The sequence below is a fragment of the Ascaphus truei genome, chromosome 1 (assembly GCF_040206685.1).
Source record: "Ascaphus truei isolate aAscTru1 chromosome 1, aAscTru1.hap1, whole genome shotgun sequence".
NCBI classification, from domain to species: domain Eukaryota; kingdom Metazoa; phylum Chordata; class Amphibia; order Anura; family Ascaphidae; genus Ascaphus; species Ascaphus truei.
Genome location: NC_134483.1, coordinates 390144979 through 390171703, shown reverse-complemented (window position 1 = coordinate 390171703; position 26725 = coordinate 390144979). Strand labels below are relative to the sequence as shown.

Below are 26725 nucleotides of genomic sequence, written 5' to 3'. Positions count from 1 at the left end.
TATGGTGATAAGATATATATATATATATATATATATATATATATATATATATATATATATAAAATAAGTGTGTATGTTATGTTCTGCATTCATTCATAGTAAACTGTTATACTATATGAATACCACTGTTATTCTTGTCCGGGGGAATCTTACTAATTAGGGGATCCTGGGCAAGTGGAGGCGCTGCCAAGTAAATATTGTGGCCCCAGGCTCCCAGTTAGCGGAGGCTTAGATCTCGCTGAGCCAACAGGTACATACAGCATTAGTAGTCTTTCTATGTCCATAGGAAAGAGGGCTACACTTACAACTGATTTATTTTGCGCCATTTATAAATCTGAGCCTAATTGTTAAGCTGTGTCTTTTTATATGAATTGTCAGTGTACTTTAAACAAAGCTGCATTTCATGTTCTAGGTCAAGTCTATGCTGCAATAAAAAGCAATTCTGAGTATACAGTAGCACTTACTTCTAATAATGCTGTTTTGTTTGTGTGTGTATTGATTACCTGAGTAGGATCTAATAAGAATGCCAAATTCTCAAATCCAACATATTTAAGGCATCTGGCTATCTTTTTTCGGTCTTCTGGCTGCAGCATCTCCTCGTAGCTTCTTAGAATAGCCTGTATCTTTCTCATCATCTCCACAACAATATTGAAATCCCTATGATCTTTTGCTGCAAAAAAATGCGAAACATGCGTTAATTTTGAGAGTAATTATAAGCTTTCTAAAACATACAGGTTATTTCCATTTTTAGTTGTGTGTGTTTTTTTTTTAGGTCATCTTGAGGTTTTATAAACTATTACATCCAGCTAAATATACGGTATAAACTGGAGCAGACAAGAACAATCCCAGCATAAAGGTACTCAGCCACAACAGATGATCTTCAAAAACACCTGTTCATAAAGAAAGCAAATACCTACGTTTACTTTCACAATGCTCAAGCCACATCTTGAAGCAAATACGTAACACTGACATCTCTGCCTTAAATTTCACAGAATCAATTTGGCAAGTCTGAAGGAACTGTTCCTGTCTTTTTATCCCTGAGGATATATTCTCTCCTATGTCCTCCTTAATAATAGAAGCCACGGCTCCCCACTTTTCCCGTTCCTTATGTTCTATTTGGGCAATCAGCCTCTTCTGGTTCTCCTTTATTATGGTTTCTTTTTCCGTTTCCTACAAAAGTAAACATGTTGTCAAATCTCCAGACCCTAATAGATATTCCTAACCCACTTTGAAAACATCTCTTTTGGATAAAATGTTGGTTTCAAATGAACTAAATGTGTGCCAATTAGCAATCAGTAGGCATTTTATAAATGAACACTTGGAAAACTGGGACCAATACACCCACCTAATTATGAAGGAAAAAAATAAAATTAAAACAATTTGGATTTCTTCTCTATACCTAGTGAACATTTGTGTACCACTTTTGATCAGATGACTTTGGTTACTAATACACTAAATTCATAAATGTTATATTTCTAACATGATATAATAAGGTTGCATAATCAACCAGTAGTAAATATTAACTGGATTAAAAATGATGCAACAAAAAGTTGATAATAAACTTACTAACTACACTGTATTAAAGAATAACCACCCTGACTTGTTAGCAGAGACGTGAGAAACATTCGCATGAGGTTACAAAACATAATGAAATGTACCCTTTGTGAATCACCCAAAAAAACCATGCACCAAGCATTAAGTAATGTGCAGTGCAATGTAATTTAATATGTTCATTTGAGAAATTTGCTTAATGTGACTATAAATTTGATGAGTATTTGCTTAAGATTCAATTAATTAGACTATCGATAGGGCACATACATCATGTGTAACTCACTATGTAGAGACATTTCACTGAAAGCTTGCACAATTGTGCCATTATTAGCCCTTTGCCAAAATGTTTAAAAAAAAAAAAAAAGATATTTTCTTCAATACATAATTTAATGCAGATTTTTGCACAAACTATATGTTATCCTCTTTATTCTTTTGGTCCATTGGCTCCTGTATACTTTAAATATTTTAAAAGTAATTGCGTTTGGGGGTTAAAACTCTTAACATTTTGCAAATGGATGGCACATTAGGAGGCCACCTGCCCCTTCCCACCCCCTCCCCAAAGAACGAGAGACCCATTGTGTGTTGGGAAAAACAAGGTCACAGCTTTTTTTATATTTTAACCTGAGTTTTACCAACTCTTCTTTACGACCTGCCAGGCAGCCCGATAGTAGTACAGAGCCCCCAAAAGTTTTTAAGAATCCACGGCTACATTCGTGGATTGGATCCTGCAAATCTGTCCATGAATTGCAGAATCCGCGGAGTGTATTGGTAATAATAATTTAAAAAGTCCATAAAATGCAAGTCGCCGTTTTTGAAATTGCTCCGTGGAAATTTGCGGACCAAAGGAACCAGCCAATCTGCTGCGGATCCAAATCCCCAATGTGCCCATCTCTAAATGAGAATGTATCTCTGTCTGAGCAATATCCTTGTATTTCCTCCTCATTTCTCTACACATTTCTTTTATTTTTTTTCTCAAACATTTTTATTAGGCATTAGTAAATTTTACAAACATTGCAGTACACATATAGCCTAATACAATAAAAAGTTTTTCAGGTTGGAAAGAGACCATTGGAGGTATCCGCTCGAGGAGGGAACGGGCCTCCAGGACCACTGCTTCTTCCAGGAGGACGCCACTGAGCATCTTGCTGCTGTCAGACTGAAGGAGATTAATTTCCATACTGGGCGATCAATTTCCTCTATTGGTCTGCCCAGTAAGTAGGTCAATGGATCTATGGTAATTGTGAGGCCTATGACCTCCTCTATTAAAGTTTAAATTGTACACATTTCTCTACCCCAATAGATATCCGTAATACTATGCCAAGACTGCTTTTAGATTTTAGGATGCCAGGGACAACTGGAAATGTGAAGCCCAATTTTTCACTCATTAACCTTCAGTAGTAGAGACAGCAATGCTTTGCAGAGCAGCATTGGTGCAATTAATTCCTCCTGTGATAAAATTAATTTGGGGTTATTCCTTAACTGAACCAAAATAAGCCTCCCTAAATATTTGAGGCTCCGTGTAATTAACCCTTTTGATCCATATTAAAAGTTGCCAAGTGAAAGGTTCTTACGTGAGTTGTTTTTTTCTTGTCTGTAGTCACACTAGTCTTTGGCACTTCTGTTTGGACTACAATTGTCTTACAAATGTTTCCTTCCAAAGACTGTCCATAAAAACAATTAAAGGCCTGGAACTTTTGATATTCCCGGAGTGCATATGCATCTTTAATAGCTGTAGAAGAACACACAGAATGTTAAGATTTTTTTTTTTTTTTTTTTAGTAACACAAATAGTACTTGTAATTTATCTTGTTGATGGGGTTAGGTGCCCTTAGGGGGGTGGTTAGGATAAGGTGAGGTTTAAGATATTAACACCTTGGATTCCATAGCAAACATGAGACCACTATGGTTCTTCAAAGAGTTAATAATTAAATTCTTTCACTTGAAATACCTCGGAAATATACTAAGATAAATATGCAAAATATATTCCAATTATTTCAATTAGCCTATTTCCCAGGTATCTCAGATGTATTTACATTTCTCCTCTCTGCAGTAAAAACACTATTTCACCTAGCTGAGGTAGGCCAGATTTCTGACCATGCTTTTCCGGGCGGTCTACAAATTTGCAGGTTAATGACTAGCCTGTAAAAGGAAATTTGCAAGGTTGCCTTATGTCCATACAATGTTGGCAGATTTAATAGAATTGCACAGCCAGAAGCAAATAGCCTCAGAAAAAGTCCTTAGCGCGCACATTCTGGACATGCAATAAAGTCTTTATGAATACGGAAAGATTTGAATCTGTTTCTGTACTGATATTCATTTACAGTATCAGCAAATTAAGCAATAGACCCCTAATTGTCTGGTTATTTTTGGCAAAATTAACAATCTTTTATGTAGAGTTGTACATAGAAGTCTGTTAAGTTCTATGTACAGTACTGTACATTGTTAAGTACAATTCTTGTTTTAAAAATGCTGTTAGAAACCTCTGTGTATTTACTAAGCCATGCAATGACTCCATATTTAAGAAAAGCATATTTATAAAATGTACTATTAATTTTCTTCTGAATAGTAACAATGAATGTTAAACTTATAAAAAATAATTGAACATGCTTTGGTCCAAAATGATGCACTTAAATTCAATTCAGTCTGTTATGCTTTTCTCTTCTGGTTACTACCAATGTTTACAGTATACTGGCACATACCTGGAATTTGCTGCTTGTGAACCTTTCACGAAATAAGTAGTATTAGCCAAATATTAAAAATAATTAACAACTCATTATGCCGTGGAATTTATTGGGCAATATCAGTGCACTCTTCAATTTTACTCATAGTTCTGTTACGGCAGTAACTGTAAATAGGGCACCGACAAACAGAAGTATATTATTTGCCTATTACAAGTGGTACGAATGCTGTTGTGGTGTGGAAAGGATTCGGGAATGTGCTGACCTAAGGCAAACTTTGTTGAGAGCTATTGCGGGTTATCAATTATCCTCCAGGCTTGTCTTTCTGTCTTTGGTAAAAGTCACAAACATTCATGTGACTTCTGTTAAATCGACACATTAGGCCACGTCCACGGTAAGCGTGCAACCCGTGGCGTCATGCGCACTTGTATCTGGAGCGATTTGTGGACTAGAGGAAGACGCGTGGGAGACGTGTCGGAGGTGTGGTCGTTCGCCCTCATTTGTCGCGTGACAACATCAAATTATTTTGTCACGAGACAAAAGCAAATTATTTTGTCGCGCAAAAAATCGGCTGCCCCATCCCGCGCACTATGGCCGTCCTCATTGAGGAACGGCCTTTTGTTCGCATCGCGCGTGCTCAGCATGGACGCGGTCATAGAGTATTGATGATTTGTGCGTAAATGGCACCTATATGTAAGCCATCAGGGACAATGCAGCAAAAAGTGTGTGTGTGTATATACAGTATATTTCCAAGACGCAATCCCACATCATTAATAGGGAGTTGTCTGGAGTAAGAATGTACAAGACTCCCCAATTCAGGAGATATCAACTCGGGAAGTCCCAGAAAGAGCAAAGAATGAGGTGAACACAGCTTGTCATAAGCAGTAGCCAATTTTATTTAGGGGAGTATTTTCTAAACTGTGGCCTCATGGTATTTAGACAGGATCCTTCCTTAGAGGATCCCCACCACAGATACAGTAATATTTTATGTCAGCAAAGTAGTTCTGCTTTCAGTGACATGGTGATCTCTATCATCTATATACATTGTGAAGAGATTGGTCAGATAAGAAATAGCAAAATAGATTTAAATGATGTCTGCACATAATTCCCTCCCCCTCTGAACCTTATTGCTTTCTGTCCTCAAAACCCTTTTCTGTCACAAGTGGAAATCACTCACACCTTCTCTCCCCCCACCACCTCTCATCTTCCCTCAACATCTAAAAAATACAACATTTTGAATTAACTCATGCATTTTAATAGGCTGGATCACTTCCTGCCTTCACCCACAGAAACCTTCCCCTACTGTCTCTGTTAATGCCAATAATATTGTAAGCTCCCAAGGGCAGGGATTCCTTTTCTTAGCGTGTACTTTATATGTGTTGCACTTATTGCATTATAACTCCCTGTATTCTATTGTCTGTTATCTAATGTACTGCATACATTATAATAAATACTATATAAAATACAAATTTGAATTCGAGTAATTCCATAAGATTAAAAGACACCGATTAGTGAATCAAGTTTTCAATATTTCATTAGTTATGTAATAATTGTAAAAAAAAAAAAACTACAATGTGTTTATCTTTACCACCAAAGTTGCACGTTGTTCTGTCATAGTCATCACTCAGAGGTCGTCCGGAATGCCAATGCAAACGTTCATCAAAGGAATTTGTCTTGGTGAGAGATGTCACTCTTGGGTCATCACTATAGAACAGGTATACATTTACTTCAACTTTAATAATCGTTAATGATTCAAGCAAAACAGAGCATGGTGTAAACATAAATACTGGCTATGTAACTGGTCCTGTTAAGTGTTGTGCAGAAATAATAAAGGTGAAGAATTGGTAGTCTGCGAGAGGTTTTGATGATACTGTAAGAAGTTTGGACCATAGATGAGACGTCACTCCCCGCTGCAGTTTTAAAGGTATTATATTAGAATAATGTGTGATACTTACAGTATCTCAGAGCATCATTGTTGCAGCTAGGGTTGCCAGGTGACTTGCCCAAAAATACTGGACGCAATGTTAAAATATGTAACCCCCAATACATATAAAAAATATCCCCACTCCCCTCCAATACATCTAACCCCCCAATACATATGAAAATACCCCCATGCATATAAAAAATAACCCCACCTCCCCAACGCATATAAAAAAACACCTCCACCTCCCCAATGCATATAAAAATACCCCCACCTCCCCAATGCATATCAAAAATACCTCCACCTCCCCAATGCATATAAAAGATACCCCCACCTGCCCAATACATAAAAAGTACCCCCACCTCTAAATACATATAAAAATACTCCCACCTCTAAATACATATAAAAATACCCGCACCTCGCCAATACATATAAAAATACCTCCACCTCGTCAATACATATAAAAAATACCCCCACCTCCCCAATATGTATATAAAAATACCCCCACCTCCCCAATACATATAAAAAATACCCCCACCCCAATACATCTAAAAATATAACTCCCCCCCCACCCCACCCCAATACATATAAAATTCAGACTTACCTTGAGGATGGTCTCAGGTCTGGCCAAGTGCCTGCGGGGTGGGGGGGGGCTGGATGTGGGGGGGCGGTGGATGCGGGAGGGGCAATGGATGCGGAGGGCTGTAGATGCAGGGGCAGTGGATGCGTGGGGGGCTATAGATGCGGGTTGCCCGGGGGCTGGTCAGAGCAGTTGTCGATGGGCCCAACTCTTCCCCAACTGCAGGCTCCTCTCTCACTGTCAGTGCCTCGTCGAGGTATCTGATGCTGACGTGCATCGGGTCTCCCTCCCATGCCAGCAAGAACCGGAAGCTGAGCCCAGCTGACTTTTGGCGCTGACGTCAGAGAGACCCAGCGCGTCTGCATCCGTCACCTCAGCATGGGACAGACAGTGAGGGAGAAGCCTTCAGCTGAGGGAGAGCTGGGCCGCACGTGCCCCCCTACGTTCGGAGAGAGGTAATACCGGACACACACATGTCAGGTATTACCTTTCATTTTATACCGGATGCAGGGGCAAAATACAGAGCAGTTCGGTTCAAAACCAGACACCTGGCAACCCTAGGCCTCTGCAGCTTTCACAGCTCTTTGGGCAGCATTGCAAGGCAGAAAGGAGGTAGAAGCAAAGCCAAAGCAGAATTGCGGAGCACTGTACAAAGACAAAAATTACGAGAGAGAGACCGAAAGAGAGAGAGAGAGACCGAGAGAGAGAGACCGAGTGAGAGAGTGTGCGAGAGTGAGAGAGAGAGAGACAGGAGACAAGAGACAAGCGGGGGGGGGGGGAGGGGGGGAAGAAAGTGAAAGTGTTTGAGAGAGAGGGTGGATGATAAAGAAAGATAAATGAAAACACTAGGTAGAGATAAGAGGGTTAGGATACATGTACTATACTATAAGTATTGAGTTTACTTTCTTCTATTTAATCTTAGCATATTTTTAATGTTGAACATAGCATATATTATAAGCATAATATATACAGTACCTGCTTAGAAATGGCAGGTCCTTCAGAATGTCTCCAGCATAAACTTTCACTAGGTCAGATTTCATTTGAATAAGTCCTGGCGGTGATAGATTCACCTTGTTTTCTGTACAGAATTTAAAAACACAAATGTTATTAAATAAGTAATAACATTATGAGAATTAAAATTACTTCTTTAAAAGACATTCTTGGGGCGCGCGTCACGCCAATGCGGGTATAAGCAGGCAAGGGAAGCTCCATGCACCCCACCGGGAAAATTTGTTAAAATCCCCCAATCGCCGCTTTGTTTTGCCCCGCAAGACATCCGACCAGCCGGGACAATGGGCGGGGATGTCCTCTAAGAAGACGCCAAAGCTGGGGACCCCGGATCTCTCCCACTTCAACCGCGGGCAGCAAGCGACACCGAAAAAACGAAAAAACAAAGATGGTGCAGCTGAGCTGAGCGCATGAGTGTGCGCACCTGCAGACAGCAAGGGGGAGAGGCAAGTAATGGATCTTGATGGGGATATCCCTAACAGAAAAATCACACTAAGAAATCAGCCAGAGAGGGCCACAGGAGGTGAGGAGGCAGTGGGGTGAGCTGCTACTGACAGAGAACTGACTATGACAGAGGGAGACACAGTGATTACTAAACAGACCTCCAGAACATGCTGAAGAAATGCAAGCAAGTTTTCAGTCAGCTCTGGATAGAGCCGTGAGGGAATTTAAAACAGAAGTCTCTGTATTAGCTTAAAGAACTACAGAGCTTGAAAATAAGATGGGCATTTCCCTACAAAATCAAGTAAATACTGACGACGAGGTCCTGCGTCTTATTGATGAGATAAGAGCTAAGAAGGACGGAATGGATGACATAGAGAAAAGGGAGCGAGGGCAGAATTTGCGAATCTGACATGTCCCTGAGTCGGTGTCCGCAGAAGCCCTCCATGCATATCTTACGAGACTGTTTACGTTAATTGACCCTCAGCTACAGGACGGTGATCTTCTGATGGATAGAGCACACAGAGACCTAGGACCGAGATTTGATGATCCCAAAAGAAGCAGAGATGTGGTCCTAAGACTCCACCAATATGCATCCAAGGAAAGGATTATAAAAGGTTGCAGAAACAGAGGCTCAATTGAATTTTAAAACAGCTCCATCCAAATCTTCCAGGACCTGTCCAGGGTGACAATTGAGAGGAGGAGAGGGCTACAATCAGTAACAGCGGTACTTCAAGATAAGGGTATTCGCTACCGATGGGCTTTTCCATTCCGCCTTGTAGTCAACCATGATGGCAGACAGATCTCGATCTGGTACCTTTAAAAATATGCATCTTTTCAATCGGCGTTGGGTCTGACCCTCAGAGATGGAGCGGGCCAACGACAAAGCCCCCGGGACGACGACGCAGATGGTCATCGATCGATAGAGGGTGCAGTTGCCCGAAGATAGAAGACCCAAGACCATCTGTGCCTTTGAGGGACTCCTGTCGAACCACTCTCCTGTGGTTCTCTAGAATTTTGGAAGATTTGACTGGAATACACGGCTGCTTTCTCCAATAGACGATCCATCTATATACGATGATCGTGTGAAGTCTACGACAATTCTATAACCATGTTTGCTTCCCCTCTTTTTTTAGTCCCCCTTCTTTCACCCTTTTTTATTCTTTATAACTTTTGTAGGAACTGTTTCATCAGAGTCTTGGAGTTCACCGTCTATATCTCGGAAGTTAGTCTGCTGATCGGTGAAATAAAAATGACGATCGTGCTGTTTGCGAGCCCCGGCTATGGCCAGGATTCAGGTGCGATCAAGGGACTAAGAATAAAGGAAGGTGGGGTGTGTGGGATGGAAAGAAGCCCTGTATGTCCAACATCAGGTCACCCCCAGTATGACCATATGCCTGCCAGGCCAAGTAGGGCCTGGCCGCAAATTACGGATGAGTGGCTGGTTACACTCATCTTTTTTTGCAGTTTAATTTTTGGTTTTGGTGTTCTTTATTTTGTAAGAATCTAAGTTCCCAGAGGGGAAAAGTTCCTTTATTTTTTTTCCTACTCCCACCTGTCCCCCACAACCATCAATCTTTTTCGTTCACAACTTTCACATGAGAGAGAGAGGCACAATATTGGGAATGACTAGTCAAGCGCCATTGAAGTTAGTATCCATGAATATGAAAGGCCTTAATAGCAATGGTATGCGCAGATTAGCCCTAAATGAATTTAGGAATCTGAAAGCAGATATTGTTTTTCTACAAGAGACACATTTTGATATCCAGGAGCCCCCGAATACTTTCAGTGGCACTTTGCCTATAGCATTCTACTCGTCCATGTGATTTAACAGGTCCACAAATCCAAAGTGAAGGCAGTGTTGCTGAGCTTAGATGCGGACAAAGCATTTGATAGGATAAGATGGGATTTTCTGGATAAAACATTAGAGGCATTTGGGTTCTCTGTTTTTTTTTTACCGGGGATCCGCGCCCTTTACCAGACACCAACAGCCACTCTGAAAATCCCAGGAGGGGAGAGGAACCTTATAACAATTAAAAATTGAACTAGACAGGGGTGCCCCCTCTCTCCTCTTGTTTTTGCCTTGACAAATGAGCCTCTTGCGGCAACATAGAAAATAATATATGCGCACTAAATTAGGTTAATACAAGTGATACAAATATAAATATATACAGGCATACCCCGGTTTAAGGACGCTCACTTTAAGTACACACACGAGTAAGGACATATCGCCCAATAGGCAAACGGCAGCTCATGCATGCGCCTATCAGCACGTCCTGAACAGCAATATCGGCTCCCTACCAGTACTGAAGCTGTGCGCAAGCAGGGAGACTATAGAGTCTGTTACAAATGCGTTATTTACATCAGTTATGCAGGTATATGACGATTGCAGTACAGAACATGCATCGATAAGTGGGAAAAAGTTAGTGCTTCACTTTAAGTACATTTTCGCTTTACATACATGCTCCGGTCCCATTGCGTACGTTAATGCGGGGTATGCCTGGGGCATATCCTGGTTTAAGGACACTCACTTTAAGTACACTCAAGGAGTAAGGACATGTATATACGGAGATATATATCTACTATTGTGAAGTCTGTAAACAAGTCAATTGATCAGATGTTTTAATTTTATTCCTGTATCAAACCTGATGTACAGAAATTAGTTCAGTTGCATTAGATGCTAGATGTTAATACAATAGGTCTGATGCTGTAGAGGATCATATGTCTACTAGCCTGTTTTCATAGTAGATGGGGTATAGACAAATTGGCATAGATCTCTCTATAGCACTATAATGGGATACAATAATGATTGGCAAATAAGTAGCTATACTCATGGACATACCCATGAAAAGAGATTATTCAAGAGATCTATATCTTAATAGGGGTGACAGACTGTAGGTCTCAATAGTGCTGCTTTAAATGTTAGTATTTAGCCTATTTGCTGTTCTTATCACAAACATATAAAGCGAGGGCCCCTGAAGGAATACAACCGCAATAGTATGACTGAATATATTCCTCAGATAATGATGTCTAAGGGATAAGTTTAAGCGCCAAATATCGCTATACAACTGTACTGTTCAGCTTCTAGAATCTTTTTCTCAGTGCTTGGCATCAGCGTGGTGATGTCACCAGGGTCCGACGTAAGTTGTGTGCGTGTACTACGCACTTCATCAGGGAGGTGCAGTCTACACCTGAACTGTCCAGCCCGTAATATACTCTAAAAGATGGGTGTGAAGGATTGGAGGACCAATCCTTTAATTTCTGAAGTAAGTACTGTATAGCACAGCGGGTCTGAATCAATGCAGATAATATATTCAAGGTATTAACCTTTTGCAGATAATTTTTGCAAGCAGCTGTCTCAAGCATAGGGGGATGCTCAGTATTTTAAATATTTTATTCACACTATGTATACTGTATAAATACCACCTGCATCGTTATGTAGTACAAGATTAAAACTTTATTATTTACACCCGTGGGGACCACCCAGACAACCCTTGACACCCACATACACCCCCCGGACACCACCCAGAAACAGCTCCCTTCAGCCTCTGGTATCAATCCTCTGCAGAAAAAAAAATGCTTTTATGCATCTCAATTTTCTTTAGGTCAATAAGCTTACCACTGCTAATATACTGCTAATACTGGCAAAAAAAAAAGCAATTTTGGCTTTTTTTTGGCTTGTCGGACGATATTTTTGCCTCAGGCTGTTAATGGTCATTAAAAAGCCATCATATACCCCTTTGTCTTACCCTTAATGTGTAATTTACCCTTTTCTTTGTTATCACCCATTGTTCTTATCATGTTACCTATGTTATGATATGTTTGGAATATGGCCGCATGTATAGACCAATGTATGCATATTGTCTGGAAGCAGTAGGTATTGGAATCTGTATATGGGACCAATAAAAACTTATGTTACAAAAAAAAAAAAAAAGCCATCATAGCGCAATACTGCTTTTTGAATAGCAAAGCAGGCTGTATTGCGCAATAAAGGCATTTATCGATCATTAAACTATGTATCACAGCTTTGTGAATCGGCCCCCATTTCTCTCTGGCAACACCGGGACATAGCATCAAATAGTCGGGATATGGGTATTAGATTCAAAACCGGGACTGTCCCAGCTAAACTGGGACGACTGGTCACCCGATGTAATGTACTTCACAAAAAATATAGTAACGCAGCTGATGTGTATGCTTTATGTAAAATATATCATATAATATATGCTGTATATATTTACCATGCAGAGTTGAGTCCTTTATAAGAAAAGGTTTCGATGTGAATCGGAGATGATAGGATTGTGCACGCATATCCAGTTCAGCTAACTGGAACACAATATTCCACAAAAATATATACATCTTCTGAATTTTAGAGCCAAAATTCAACTGTAATTCTGTGGAAAAAAACAGAATTTACTGAATTTGAGAAAGTTACTGTACACATTTAGGTGTTTGTTTTTTTTACCAACTTTAAAAATAGAAATGTATACAGTATGTAAGAAATGTTTCCTGTAAAGACTATAATGGTGTGGGGAAAAAAAGAGTAATTTTTCATTCACAATAGGCATTAATGATTGCTATTAAAAACAATTTACATTAATTTGTGTTAACTTTTAGTAATGGGTATTAGCTTTAAGTGGCAAAAATTTCTGTGAACAAAAGAAACATGCTTGGTTCACTCATATTTAAGAGATTAACCATATTTCATTAACCACTGAACATATTTCATAAACCAAATACATACAGTATTTTTATGAACTGTACATCTACAGGATTATAGCTTTCAATTCTGGGGCAAAAACAGAAGCTATATATATATATATATATATATATATATATATATATATATATATATATACACAGAAAAATGTTTTACCAGATGGGGATCCAGGAAAAACGAGACAGCACACAGTCAGGGAAATCCAAAGTAGATGTATTTAAGACAAATACATAGGCACTGCACCCTATGTATTTGTCTTGAATACATCTACTTTGGATTTCCCTGACTGTGTGCTGTCTCGTTTTTCCTGGATCCCCATCTGGTAAAATATTTTTCTGTGTATGTGCATATATGGGATAAGCATCAGTGAATAATCTGTTTTCAGTGTACCAACTGCTCTTTATTTTATATATACTGTATATATATATATATATATATATATATATATATATATATATTTATATTTATATATATATATATATATATATATATATATATATATATATATATAGACTCACACAGCCCCTTTCAGCCTCTGGTATCAATCCTGTGCAGAAAAAAATGCTTTTATGCATCTCAATATTTTTTAGGTCAATAAGCTTATCACTGCTAATACTGGCAAAAAAAAAGCAATTTTGACTTTTTTTGGCTTGTCGGGCAATATTTTTGCCTCAGGCTGTTAATGGTCATTAAAAAGCCATTATAGCACAATACTGCAGTGTTATCACTGCTTTGTGAATAGCAAAGCAGGCAGTATTGCATTTTATTATCATTAAACTACTTATCACAGCTTTGTGAATCGGCCCCCATATCTCTTACCCTCCTCTTTCCCCATGTCTGTCTTTCTCACCCCTCCCAAAACCATGTGTAGCCATGTGTAAAATTGGTGTACATATCTCTTTCTCATGCTGGCAGTAAACCTGGTAAGTATGCAGGAATGCCAGTAGCTATCATGGAGGTTTGCCCTCACACCCTGGTGAGGTGTCATATGTCCCATAGGAAGTGACAACATGCTGGTGTCCACGGTTAGTGACATCAGAGATGTGCCTGTTCCTAGGTGATATAAGACACAGGACTGCCTAAAGTTAGTTCAGTTCCTGTTGTTGTGCTGCCTCTGTTCAGTAAGAGGCACATGGAGGTCTGCAACATTGTTGCAGTAGTCTGATGCAGAGCTGTGAGTCTGGCAGCACAAGGCAGACAGAGAGGAGCTGATGGATCTTCCTTAGGGGAGAGGCGGAAGCAACTCCATTAGAAGAGGAGGAACCTTTCAGAGGGAAGCAGCTGAACAATGGAGGGCTAAATACACCCCATTGTGGAGGGCAGCTGGCCCACCATACTAATAAAGATGCATCTGATCAAAGACACTCTCGTGTGTAAGTGTGGAGTCATTGCACAGAGAGAAGCACCACAGAGGAGTTCCTCATCAGAATCATCCCCAAGCGGACGCCGGGATCCTGATGAGGTGGAGGCGCTGCACTGGATATAGGTAGGACTCAGCACACTACCTCAGCTGCCTGTCTGAGTTGGCAAATCCCCACACACCATCATGTGGGAGACTCAGGAGTCCTGTTGCCAACAGGTGCACCATCAGACATCACACTGTAATGGGGACTGGTTAGACCACAGGGGCCAATATGAGATTGGGTGGGTCAGGCCAGTTCAGAAAACCCGTTACATTTGGAGGCGCTGCTGAGATAGACCTGTCAACAGGACAGGCTTTTGCTAGGTCACTGGGAAACAGGGAGAGTGTCTGCTGCCACTTTGTGCTGCGTTGGGACGGACCTAGGGGTAGTCAGGGGGCTGATGGAGTTTGTCAGTTCGCAGGGACGACCTAGGGGCCTGAAAGGAGTTGGGGGTTTGGAGCCGGGCTATAGCTGTCCTAGTCACCTTGAGGCAGTGCTAGTTGGTAGGATGCCTAAAGGGATAGCCTGTTAACGTGGTCAGGAATCCTGGAGAGGGTCTGCGCTAGGCTGACCAAGATAGGTAGACGCCCAAGTACTGCATGGAAGCCCCAGAGTACTCTAGCCCATTCCAGACCACTTACCGAAGGGAGCACAGACTGGAAGGAAGGAGATACAGCAGACACTGAGAGAGTGAGCCTAGCCTGAGGTAGTGCAACACGAGTCCAGCCTACATTAGGTACACAAGGTGGTGCATCAGGGCAATCTTTATTGTACCGGTGTGGTGGCTGCCCCGCAGAGCGGAGCCCCATGTACGATAACTGCTACGAGCGAATGTCGACCGCAAAAATGGAGGATCCGCGCGGTGCGGATAGTCCAAAATGGCGACCGGAGGCTGATGGGGAAAGCACATGTGGCGTGCTGTTGCTGACATGTCTTTTACCAGCCTGCTATGGAGTGGAGCAAAAGCTGTGGCCGCACCGTTTTGGTCCTGCCTAGGACCGCCGGGTACTACCCTGGAGGACAGTATTGAGGACATTGTCATTGGGGCTGATGGAAATGAATTCCAAAATGGCGGTTCCCGCTTCCCCGGGAGACCGCGTGGGCCAGTTGCAGAAAATTCTGCAAATGCGGGACTTGCAGAGAGTTGGCCAGGAGTGGCGCCAACAGGAAAACCCCGCCCTGATGGGGGGTATGGCGCGAAAGCTGCAGCCGCGCCTTCATGGACAGTGACTAATTCAGCCCCAGTGCTGGGCCACCCGATAAATCTATGAGACCTCCCCCTAATCTCAACCAGGGGGAGTGGTTTCCAATTATGCCCCATGGGCATGAATCCAGTGGAGCAAGGAGCTGGTGAGCCGGCGGTACTGTTACCAAAAGTAGTTCCTGCCGCTGATACTGCATGCAAGAAGGAAGGGTATTTTGCACGCAAGGCAGCTGAAAGAAAACGGCTGGAATTGGCGGCAAAAGAAGGACCCCACCCTGTTGGGGATAAGGGCGCGAAAACTGAGGCCGCGCCCTCTAGGACTGAAAGAGGTGCGGCCTCAATTAAAGGACATCCTATCCCGTTGTGGGACCCTCCCCAAATATTCACCAGGGGGAGGGGTCTCTATCTCTGCCAGGCAAGACCCGAGTTGTCTGAGGGAGGAGCTGGGTGTGAGCTTCCTGGCCCACAGTTGCGAGCTGGTGAACAGGAGAGACCATTGTGCAAAGTGTCTCCCGTAACCAGCACAACAAAGAGCGAGATGGACATTGGGGTATATCCCTATTTATTGCCAGGAGGCTCCCTGGTAGTCAAGGCGGGAGCGGACACAGCCATGCTGACGGCTGAAGCCCCGCGTGCGGCCTGCACCAAACCAGTTGAGCCCGGAGAATGGGGATCACTCCTAGTGATCGCAACGGAGCCTAGAGAGAAAGAGGTCTACAACCGCGGTGAGAACCCGGAACCTCACCGTCGGTCCCCTGCGGAAGTGCCACTACTAGCGTCGGAGTCTGCTTCATCGGACGAGGAGCAGGCAAGCCCGACATCGGTGGTGATGCGACTACCGGCAGACCACTACAGCGGTGCTGCAAAAGAACCAGCACTTACCTGTGTCGCAGCGGAGCGGAGTCTCGAGGTGCCGAGATCGCCTGTGCGGAGACAACCGGAGCGGCGGAGTCCCACGGCCGTGGTGACTTACAGCGCGGAAGGAGGAGAAGATCCCATCCCGAGCCGACGGAGCGGTGAGATACATCCTTACCCTCCCCAGGCGCCGGTGGTGGCAACGGCGGAGGAAGGCCTAGCCCAGGCCCGAGCGGAGCGGAGAGCAGAACCATCACTTCCGGCGGCGGATGTCGTTGTGGAGGAAGAGATCCCGCATGGGGATCCATCGCAAGATGGCGGAGTATCCGGTTCCGGTGATGACGTCACGTCCGGCGGGGGTAGCGGAACGACCAGAGAGAGACCACAACGCCTCGGCGATCGGACAGGCAGCGAGGAGAGCCGAGAAGGGTGAGGCTCAGCCAGCGGAGAGTCCTCGCAATGATACGGGACTATCCGAAGGCAGAGAGCGGGTCGGAACCCCGCGGATGCCCATTTCCTGTCCCTATGCCCAACCCCATGCCCTAGGTAATGCCCCTGTCCCCTTTTCCTGTGGGTCCACATCCAGTTTGGGAGTGTCGGAAGGGTCCCAGGGAATCGGTGAGGAACGGACTGGGGAGAGACTGAACAGCTATGCCTCTGATGGTGGGTCGAGGGGTGGAGGGCAGTTGGGAAAAGTATCCGAGTCCTGATGGGTACCTAGTGTGGCCGTAGTTAAGTCTCAGGATAGCTCCAAACAAGAGAGGTGGTCTAGGCCTCTTTCATCAAGGACCTCTGGGGTATCTTCTTGGGGGGATACAGAGGAGGGGGACTCACTAGAGTGGGGGTCTGAGGAACGATGGTTTCAGATATGTCAGCATAATATAGAGCCTATGGGGCCTGGGATATTATCTGACCCCGTGGACACAGACGAGCCCCTGTCATGGGTGTTGCCAGGGAGGGCAGGGAACGCAGAGCTGACTAGGAGCAGCCGGGCCGAGAGGGCTATTATAGCCAAGTACAAACACTCGCATGGCCTGGAATACCCATACGTCCCTGAGCCCCTCATGGAGGGAGAAATTGAGTTTAAGATGGGTTCCACTGGTGAGGATAGGGGATATGGCACTGATGAGGAGGAAGGATCAGGGGAAGAAGATTGGGATCCTGGCGGGTTAGATGAGAAGTGTCACCCAGAGGGTTACAGCATTGCTGCTCTACGCCCAGTGGACCATGCTGTGCGTAGGCCACCTTAAAAGGGTATGGTAGTACCACTAATGGATACTCCATCAGGGAGTAATCCTGGTTGTTATCATCTAAAGTTAGGATGTATCTGTTATATGTTATGATGAAAAGATATGTACTGTAATGTGTATTGTTGTGTTTTGCAGTGCTACCTGAAGGAAGGTTCCACAAATTTAGATCCCAGACGGGTCGTTGGGTTCCACCAGGGGGAGAATGTAGCCATGTATAAAATTGGTGTACATATATCTTTCTCATGCTGGCAGTAAACCTGGTAAGTATGCAGGAATGCCAATAGCTATCATGGAGGTTTGCCCTCAGACCCTGGTGAGGTGTCATATGTCCCATAGGAAGTGACAACATGCTGGTGTCCACGGTTAGTGACATCAGAGATGTGCCTGTTCCTAGGTGATATAAGACACAGCACTGCCTAAAGTTAGTTCAGTTCCTGTTGTTGTGCTGCCTCTGTTCAGTAAGAGGCACATGGAGGTCTGCAACATCGTTGCAGTAGTCTGATGCAGAGCTGTGAGTCTGGCAGCACAAGGCAGACAGAGAGGAGCTGATGGATCTTCCTTAGGGGAGAGGTGAAAGCAACTCCATTAGAAGAGGAGGAACCTTTCAGAGGGAAGCAGCTGAACAATGGAGGGCTAAATACACCCCATTGTGGAGGGCAGCTGGCCCACAGTACTAATAAAGATGCATCTGATCAAAGACACTCTCGTGTGTAAGTGTGGAGTCATTGCACAGAGAGAAGCACCACAGAGGAGTTCCTCATCAGAATCATCCCCAAGCGGACGCCGGGATCCTGATGAGGTGGAGGCGCTGCACTGGATATAGGTAGGACTCAGCACACTACCTCAGCTGCCTGTCTGAGTTGGCAAATCCCCACACACCATCATGCGGGAGACTCAGGAGTCCTGTTGCCAACAGGTGCACCATCAGACATCACACTGTAATGGGGACTGGTTAGACCACAGGGGCCAATATGAGATTGGGTGGGTCCGGCCAGTTCAGAAAACCTGTTACACATGTTACATGGTTTTGAAGCAAAATGTGACATGGTTTGCTCATTTGCATGTAATTTCCCAGAATCCCTTGCTGCAGTGGAAGCGCTGTGTGCTGGGTGATAATGGTGAAAGGCAGGATTGCAGTCCTGTCTAAGACATGCAAATGAGCATACAGTAATATTTCCATTTGCTATATGCTTTACTGTGGAGGGTTTTTGTCGCTTTTTTTACCCACCTTGTGTGTCTGTGTATATATATATATATATATATATATATATATATATATATATAGTCAGATAAGGCAGTTGGCACTCCAATAGGTACTGGTAAGCCACAGGTGCACGTCCCATATAGAGAATGTAGTTATACGTTACCGTTCCAAGGATTGGTAAACAAGAGACAGCACTCAATGTTGAAAATCAAAGTGTATTAGTGAAAGCAAAAATACATCCAGAAACCCAACGTTTCGGTCCTACAGAATGGGACCTTCCTCAGGGGGATACAAAGGGAGAATGACACAGTTCACCACATATTTATACATCAAACACTGAAAGTCAATTAACCAATCACCATCACCCAATTAAATTAACACAAGAAACCTGCAGCTCTGATGTCATGTGTTGATTAAGCTTACATAAAATACCTCCATACTGCTACTCACCCAGCTGTGTATTCATCCATTGTCATGGTTACCAATGGGTCTGAGCTCTGATTGATATGGCAGGGGCAATAGGGAGAGGAGATCTAAAGAATTAAAGCAGGTTGTGCCATACATAAGTGAAACATAATAAAACCAGGGACATATATATCAAACACTGAATGTCAATAAACCAATCACCATCACTCAATTAAAATAACACAAGAAACCTGCAGCTCTGATGTCATGTGTTGATTAAGCTTACATAAGATACCTCCATACTGCTAATCACCCAGCTGTGTATTGCATCCATTGTCATGGTTACCAATGGGTCTGAGCTCTGATTGATATGTCAGGGGCAGCAGGGAGAGGGTTTTTAAAGAAGTAAAGCAGGTAGTGCCATACATAAGTGAAACATAATAAAACCAGGGACATATAGGTGTGGGGGAGTGTGGGGGAGTGGTGGGGATCATGATGGAATGTACTGACATTACTAGAGGGCAGAGCCAGACTATGTCATATGAACCATAAGTGCATATGGGAAGACCACAATAAGTAGAACTTGCATGTAAACAAATGATGAATAAATATGCATAGACTTCTAACCAAAGGAGAGCAACAGAGGATATTATACCATGAAGCACATCAGTGAAATTAATGTGATTGTCCACACACGCACATGTCCATAGGTATCATCAGGATCTGACCTAAAGAAAACAACTTAGCTTAAAATCCTCGTTAAGCCCTTTTGGGGTCATTGTACTTAAATCAAAGATAGCTTTAGCTTCCAGCTGTAATAGTAGTTTATTCCTGTCGCCACCCCTGGTAGGGGCACGAGCCTGTATAATGGGCATGCATCTTAGAGTTGCTAAACTGTGTCTGTGTTTCCTGAAGTGTCGTGCCACCGGTTGGTGTTTTAAATCATCGTCATCTTCAGCACCCAGAAGTGCCTTCCTGATTGCACATCGATGAATACTGATACGTTCCTTTAACATTCTCATCGTCTTCCCAACGTAGTAGAGCCCACATGGGCACTTGATGAAGTACACTACATATTTAGACTCACAGTTTAAATATTGTTTAATTTTTGTAGATTTGCCAGTCTGAGGGTGAGCAAAAGTACTTCCTGTTTACATAAACTGGCAGTTGGTACAGCCATGGCATCTGTATGACCTCGGTTTTCTCGCCAGCCAGGTCTTTGCTGGCATGTATTTGTCAACGGGATCAGAATGTGTAAGCAGATCTCCCAGATTTCTGCCTCTTTTATAACAAAAAAGGGGTGGAGCATTAAAGTCTTTCCCAATCCTGCGATCATTAGCCAATATATGCCAATGTTGTTGTATAGACCTTTTGATATGTCCAGATGCAGTGCTGTAAGTGCTGACCACCTTACAGCGATCAGAATCAGTGGTCCTCATTGTTGGTGACAGCAGCTCCTCCCTCTTTGGGATCCTGGCTTTGATGAGTGCCTTATTGACTTCTTTGGGATCATATCCCCTCTCTAGAAAGCGAGAGGCCATCACTTCTGGAGATGGCCTCTCGCTTTCTAGAGAGGGGATATGATCCCAAAGAAGTCAATAAGGCACTCATCAAAGCCAGGATCCCAAAGAGGGAGGAGCTGCTGTCACCAACAATGAGGACCACTGATTCTGATCGCTGTAAGGTGGTCAGCACTTACAGCACTGCATCTGGACATATCAAAAGGTCTATACAACAACATTGGCATATATTGGCTAATGATCGCAGGATTGGGAAAGACTTTAATGCTCCACCCCTTTTTTGTTATAAAAGAGGCAGAAATCTGGGAGATCTGCTTACACATTCTGATCCCGTTGACAAATACATGCCAGAAAAGACCTGGCTGGCGAGAAAACCGGGGTCATACAGATGCCATGGCTGTACCAACTGCCAGTTTATGCAAACAGGAAGTACTTTTGCTCACCCTCAGACTGGCAAATCTACAAAAATTAAACAATATTTAAACTGTGAGTCTAAATATGTAGTGTACTTCATCAAGTGCCCATGTGGGCTCTACTACGTCGGAAAGATGATGAGAATGTTAAAGGAACGTATCAGTATTCATCAATGTGCAATCAGGAAGGCACTTCTGGGTGCTGAAGATGACGATGATTTAAAACACCAACCGGTGGCACGACACTTCAGAAAACACAGACACAGTTTAGTAACTCTAAGATGCATGCCCATTATACAGGCTCGTGCCCCTACCAGGGGTGGCGACCGGAATAAACTACTATTACAGCTGGAAGCTAAAGCTATCTTTGATTTAAGTACAATGACCCCAAAAGGGCTTAACGAGGATTTTAAGCTAAGTTGTTTTCTTTAGGTCAGATCCTGATGATACCTATGGACATGTGCGTGTGTGGACAATCACATTAATTTCACTGATGTGCTTCATGGTATAATATCCTCTGTTGCTCTCCTTTGGTTAGAAGTCTATGCATATTTATTCATCATTTGTTTACATGCAAGTTCTACTTATTGTGGTCTTCCCATATGCACTTATGGTTCATATGACATAGTCTGGCCCTGCCCTCTAGTTATGTCAGTACATTCCATCATGATCCCCACCACTCCCCCACACTCCCCCACACCTATATGTCCCTGGTTTTATTATGTTTCACTTATGTATGGCACTACCTGCTTTACTTCTTTAAAAACCCTCTCCCTGCTGCCCCTGACATATCAATCAGAGCTCAGACCCATTGGTAACCATGACAATGGATGCAATACACAGCTGGGTGATTAGCAGTATGGAGGTATCTTATGTACACTGGCGACACACTTTATTCGAGCTCGGCTAGTCCCACGAATTCGGGTATACCCGGGTGTATTGAGGTTTGTGACTGTTTTCTGCCCGAGTGCATTGAGTTATTTTCCGGCAGGGATTGAAGCATTTTATTCCCGCTGGGTGCAATACTGCACAGTACATATATATATACTGCATTACAATTCATGAATTTATGCCATCTGGTAGACACGCGAAGCATTGCAGCCTATTAAATCCTAATCATTATCATTTAACAGATCAGCCGCCCGTCAGCCAGGCATGAACCCAGGCTGGGAAGGCAAATGCAACGGGGCTTGTCAGAGGTGAGGAGCGGCGCATTCCAGGTATCTGCCAGGTACATACCGGGTATTTGCTCGAATAAAGTGTGTCGGTGCAGTAAGCTTAATCAACACATGACATCAGAGCTGCAGGTTTCTTTTGTTATTTTAATTGAGTGATGGTGATTGGTTAATTGACTTTCAGTGTTTGATATATATGTCCCTGGTTTTATTATGTTTCACTTATGTATGGCACAACCTGCTTTAATTCTTTAGATATCCTCTCCCTATTGCCCCTGCCATATCAATCAGAGCTCAGACCCATTGGTAACCATGACAATGGATGAATACACAGCTGGGTGAGTAGCAGTATGAAGGTATCTTATGTAAGCTTAATCAACACATGACATCAGAGCTGCAGGTTTCTTGTGTTAATTTAATTGGGTGATGGTGATTGGTTAATTGACTTTCAGTGTTTGATGTATAAATATATGGTGAACTGTGTCATTCTCCCTTTGTATCCCCCTGAGGAAGGTCCCATTCTGTAGGACCGAAACGTTGGGTTTCTGGATGTATTTTTGCTTTCACTAATACACTTTGATTTTCAACATTGAGTGCTGTCTCTTGTTTACCAATCCTTGGAACGGTAACGTATAACTATATATATATAGATATATATATATATATACAGTATATATAATCAAAAAATATATCGATGATACCGTTCTGTGGCTAACGAAATGCTTTTATTTGTGCGAGCTTTCGAGATACACTGATCTCTTCTTCCGGCGATGTTACAATGAATGAAGCAAGCAAAGGGTATACTTAAAAACAGTGTCTCTTGGAATGTTATATGTTTCTCACAGGGTTGTCTGTGTGTGCCTTCAGATCAGAATAGCAGCAGCATCTCTCACCCTCTCTGTGTCACTCTCAACAGTGTGTCTCTGGCAGCATGGGGGGGGGGTCTCTGTATCCCTTCCTGACTATACAGGCTAGGCTAATTAGCTCATTAACTAGCAGCTGAACAGACCTATCCAGGAGGATTAAATCTATGAGAGCTGTAAAGTCCCACAACTGCCCCATTCTAGCCCTTAGAGGGCAGTGACGGCATCACATATCCCTCCCCCCAGCGAAACATTGTCCTGTGAATGGCCCGTGCACTATTTCCGTGCACCAACCTCTTTGTCAGACATGTCTGACATCCACCTCTTCTTAAAGGTTTTCTTCATATTAGAACTCCTGCTGAGCAGTAATAGAGTCCAGCGTAGTGTCCCACTCAGTCTTCAGAGCTTCGAGCTCTTCGCCTAGGATTCTCTACCTTCTTGCGGCCAGCACTCTCAGACTCCAGGTCCTTCCTCAGGTCTTGAAGCTGTCCTTCTATACTTCTTTTCTGACTCAAGGCAGCTGCCAATTCAATTCCTCTCAGGGCCTTCATCTCTTCCCGGTGCTTGCTCGTTGTTTGTGTCAGCGCATCCTTCAGATTTTGGATCTCTGTAGTTTTTGTTGCTAGGATTGCTGCTGCTTCTGTTTTCCACGCCTCTTTCTCCTGGGAGTACTGAGTTTTGGTGATGGAGCAGGCTCTCTGCTTCTCCAGCTCTTTCTCCAGCTTGGGGTTGTCCTCCTTTATAGCTGTGAGTTGCTGGGACGTGTGTTCAGTTATCCGCTTTAGCTCTAGAAGCCTTTTATCCAACTTCAGTTTTTCAGATTCCAAGGTTTGGACATTTTTAGTTTTTTCGTATTCTGCTTCCAGTGATGCCCGGGTAAGGCTCAGGGTGGCCTTCAGCTCATCATGCTGCTCGGCGGGGACCCACTGGGTACTCAGTCGCTCCTGTAGCACTTGCTGCTTTACTTTACCCAGCTCTGCTTTTAACGTGCAGACCTCTCGCTGAGAAACTTCTTGCTTGCCGATGAGGCGTTGAACGTCTTGTTGGGGCGCCTCATAGAACCGTTTCCAGTCAACACTCTTTTGGTCTGACTCACTTGGATTTCTGCTTATGGCGGTACCGGTAGCCTTTGTCATACCAAGACTAGTAGTAACTCTATGAGAGCTGTAAAGTCCCACAACTGCTCCATTCTAGCCCTTAGAGGGCAGTGACGGCATCACAGTGTGTATATATATGTGTGTATATGTGTGTGTGTTAATGCATGTGTTTTTTTTGTGGCTCAGTATTACACAGATGTTGCTCCAGTAGATGCTTCATACTGGTTGTAGCCCGATTATAATTCAAGTCTTTAAAAGGGTCACTTGATTTGTCCTGGTTTGCTTCCCATTAATCAATATGCTGCGAAGCTTTATTTATTTGAAAGGAACCATACTCTTCTCTAGCACTAGGAAGTGGCTTTATAACATATTAAATAGGTTCCTTTGTGAGTAGGAAGGTGGCAGAACTCCACAGATGAGAATTTAAATATGTATAAATAATGTATATATGCATAGTTATACTTATATAGCTTCCACAATGCTTTACAAAAGAGGTAATACAGGGTATGATAATACAGTAAGTGCAACAAACAAAATCAGACAATAGTTAAGGAAATCCCTGCCCTGTAGAGTTTACAGCACAGATATAACAAAGCTTAGTGTCTTATGTGCCGCTGCGATACATGGTCATTCGACCGCTGTGGTCTTGGCACAATACAGGGGTCCTGTTTATATGCATGGACAACTCCATCACAGTAGACACAGTCTCCGGTGTCTCAGACTTTTGCTTGTTGGTCCATGGCAGTGGGGACATTAAGGGGGCTATGCACTAAGCTCAATGCTTTTGCGTCCGGATGAAATAAAAAAGCAGGTCCGTTAAAAAATGAGGCCGGAGACGCGATTCACTAAGGCCTTGAGGCCATTTTTTAACGTATGTGCTCAAAACAGCCACAGCGTACATGTTGCTTTTTTCCCCCTGCTAGCGTTCTTAACCTTCACGTACGCTAGCTGATAGAAAAAAAGCCGCTTGTAACATTTGCATGGAGATTCTGCATCTGCATGCAAGGCTGTTACAGGCGATCATACACTAAATAAATACATTTGAATAATAGTGTACATGAGCAGGGGGTCTCCTGAGCTGAACCGCATTGGTTTCAGGTCCGGGGGCCCCCTACGTCAGGAGATACAGGCCCCGTTATGGTGTGCCGGTATCCCCTGCACTTTCAAGCTCCCGCGTCACGTGACCGGGATATTTACATTCTGCAGGGGATACCGGCACCCCATAACGGGGCCTGTATCTCCTGAAGTAGGGGGCCCCCGAGGCTGAAACCAGTGCGGTTCAGCTCAGGAGACCCCCTAAACATCTACACTACTGTCAAAACACACATATCAATAAACAATAATTCCTTACCGTAGCGGCTATCTGCAATGGTAATGAAGCTGCATTAATGTACATTTAATAATAGTGTGCCAGAGCAGGGTGTCCCCTGAGCTGAACCGCATTGATTTCTGCCTCAGAGACACCCTGCTTCCCGAGTTACAGGGCAAGGTATGGGGCATCGGTGTCAAATTTTTGTTTTTTTAAAGATCATTTCTTGCCACTGTATGTATGTATGTATGTATGTATGTATGTCTAGATTGATATATACATACAGGGTAAGAAATGATTTGGTAGGAAATGCTTGTTTTGCTGTCTTTAAAATGTTTTTGGCTATGCTGCTATGCATAAATGTGTGTGTAATGTATTTTGGAATTAGATAGATGTAATTTTTGGTGTTGTATGCTGTACTTTAGGTCATGGTGAGGCTTGCTTTTGTATATTGTATTCTTTTTGGTACTTATATTTTGTCTGATGGTAACTTGTTTTGTTTAATGATTGAAATAGTTAATTGTATAATTGTTATGGATGGTATTTTAATTGTTTTGGGATTTGATTAATGAATGCTAATTGATTTATGCGGACTTGGTTTAAATAGTATACTTGTTTGGATTTAATGGTATTTTGTTTGGAATATTTTATTGTTAACACTGATTGGCAGAGTGTACATGGTGCATAGATTGTATGCATCATGTATACAATGTAAATTCAACATTTTGATTGGCATTTGATGCTTTTGATTGGAAGATGAGATTTGATTTTTTTAGGAAATAGGATTTTATTTTACTGTGGCTGATATGGAGAAGTGGTATTTTTATTAGAGCATGTTTTTGATAACCCTTAAACATTTCTTTGTATATTGGTTCATCATGTGTATATATATATGTAGAATGCATAATGTAAATATCCCGGTCACGTGACGCGGGAGCTTGAAAGTGCAGGGGATACCGGCACACCATAATGGGGCCTGTATCTCCTGAAGTAGGGGGCCCCCGGACCTGAAACCAACGCTGTTCAGCTCAGGAGACCCCCTGCTCATGTACACTATTATTCAAATGTATATATATATATATGTGTGTGTGTGTGTGTGTGTATATATATAGTTGCATGATGAAGCCACTGT

At 43.0% G+C, this 26725-nt stretch overlaps 1 protein-coding gene across 1 annotated transcript in view; it reads right to left on the bottom strand.

The window, feature by feature from the left end:
- The window catches only part of LOC142501681 (putative ATP-dependent RNA helicase DDX60), a 203205-nt gene that overhangs the window by 123397 nt on the left and 53083 nt on the right, over positions 1–26725 (bottom strand). The window contains 6 exon segments of the mRNA XM_075611875.1: positions 504–670; positions 918–1170; positions 3123–3280; positions 5817–5932; positions 7705–7807; positions 12417–12569. Of these exon segments, the coding sequence (XP_075467990.1) occupies positions 504–670; positions 918–1170; positions 3123–3280; positions 5817–5932; positions 7705–7807; positions 12417–12569 (950 nt within the window).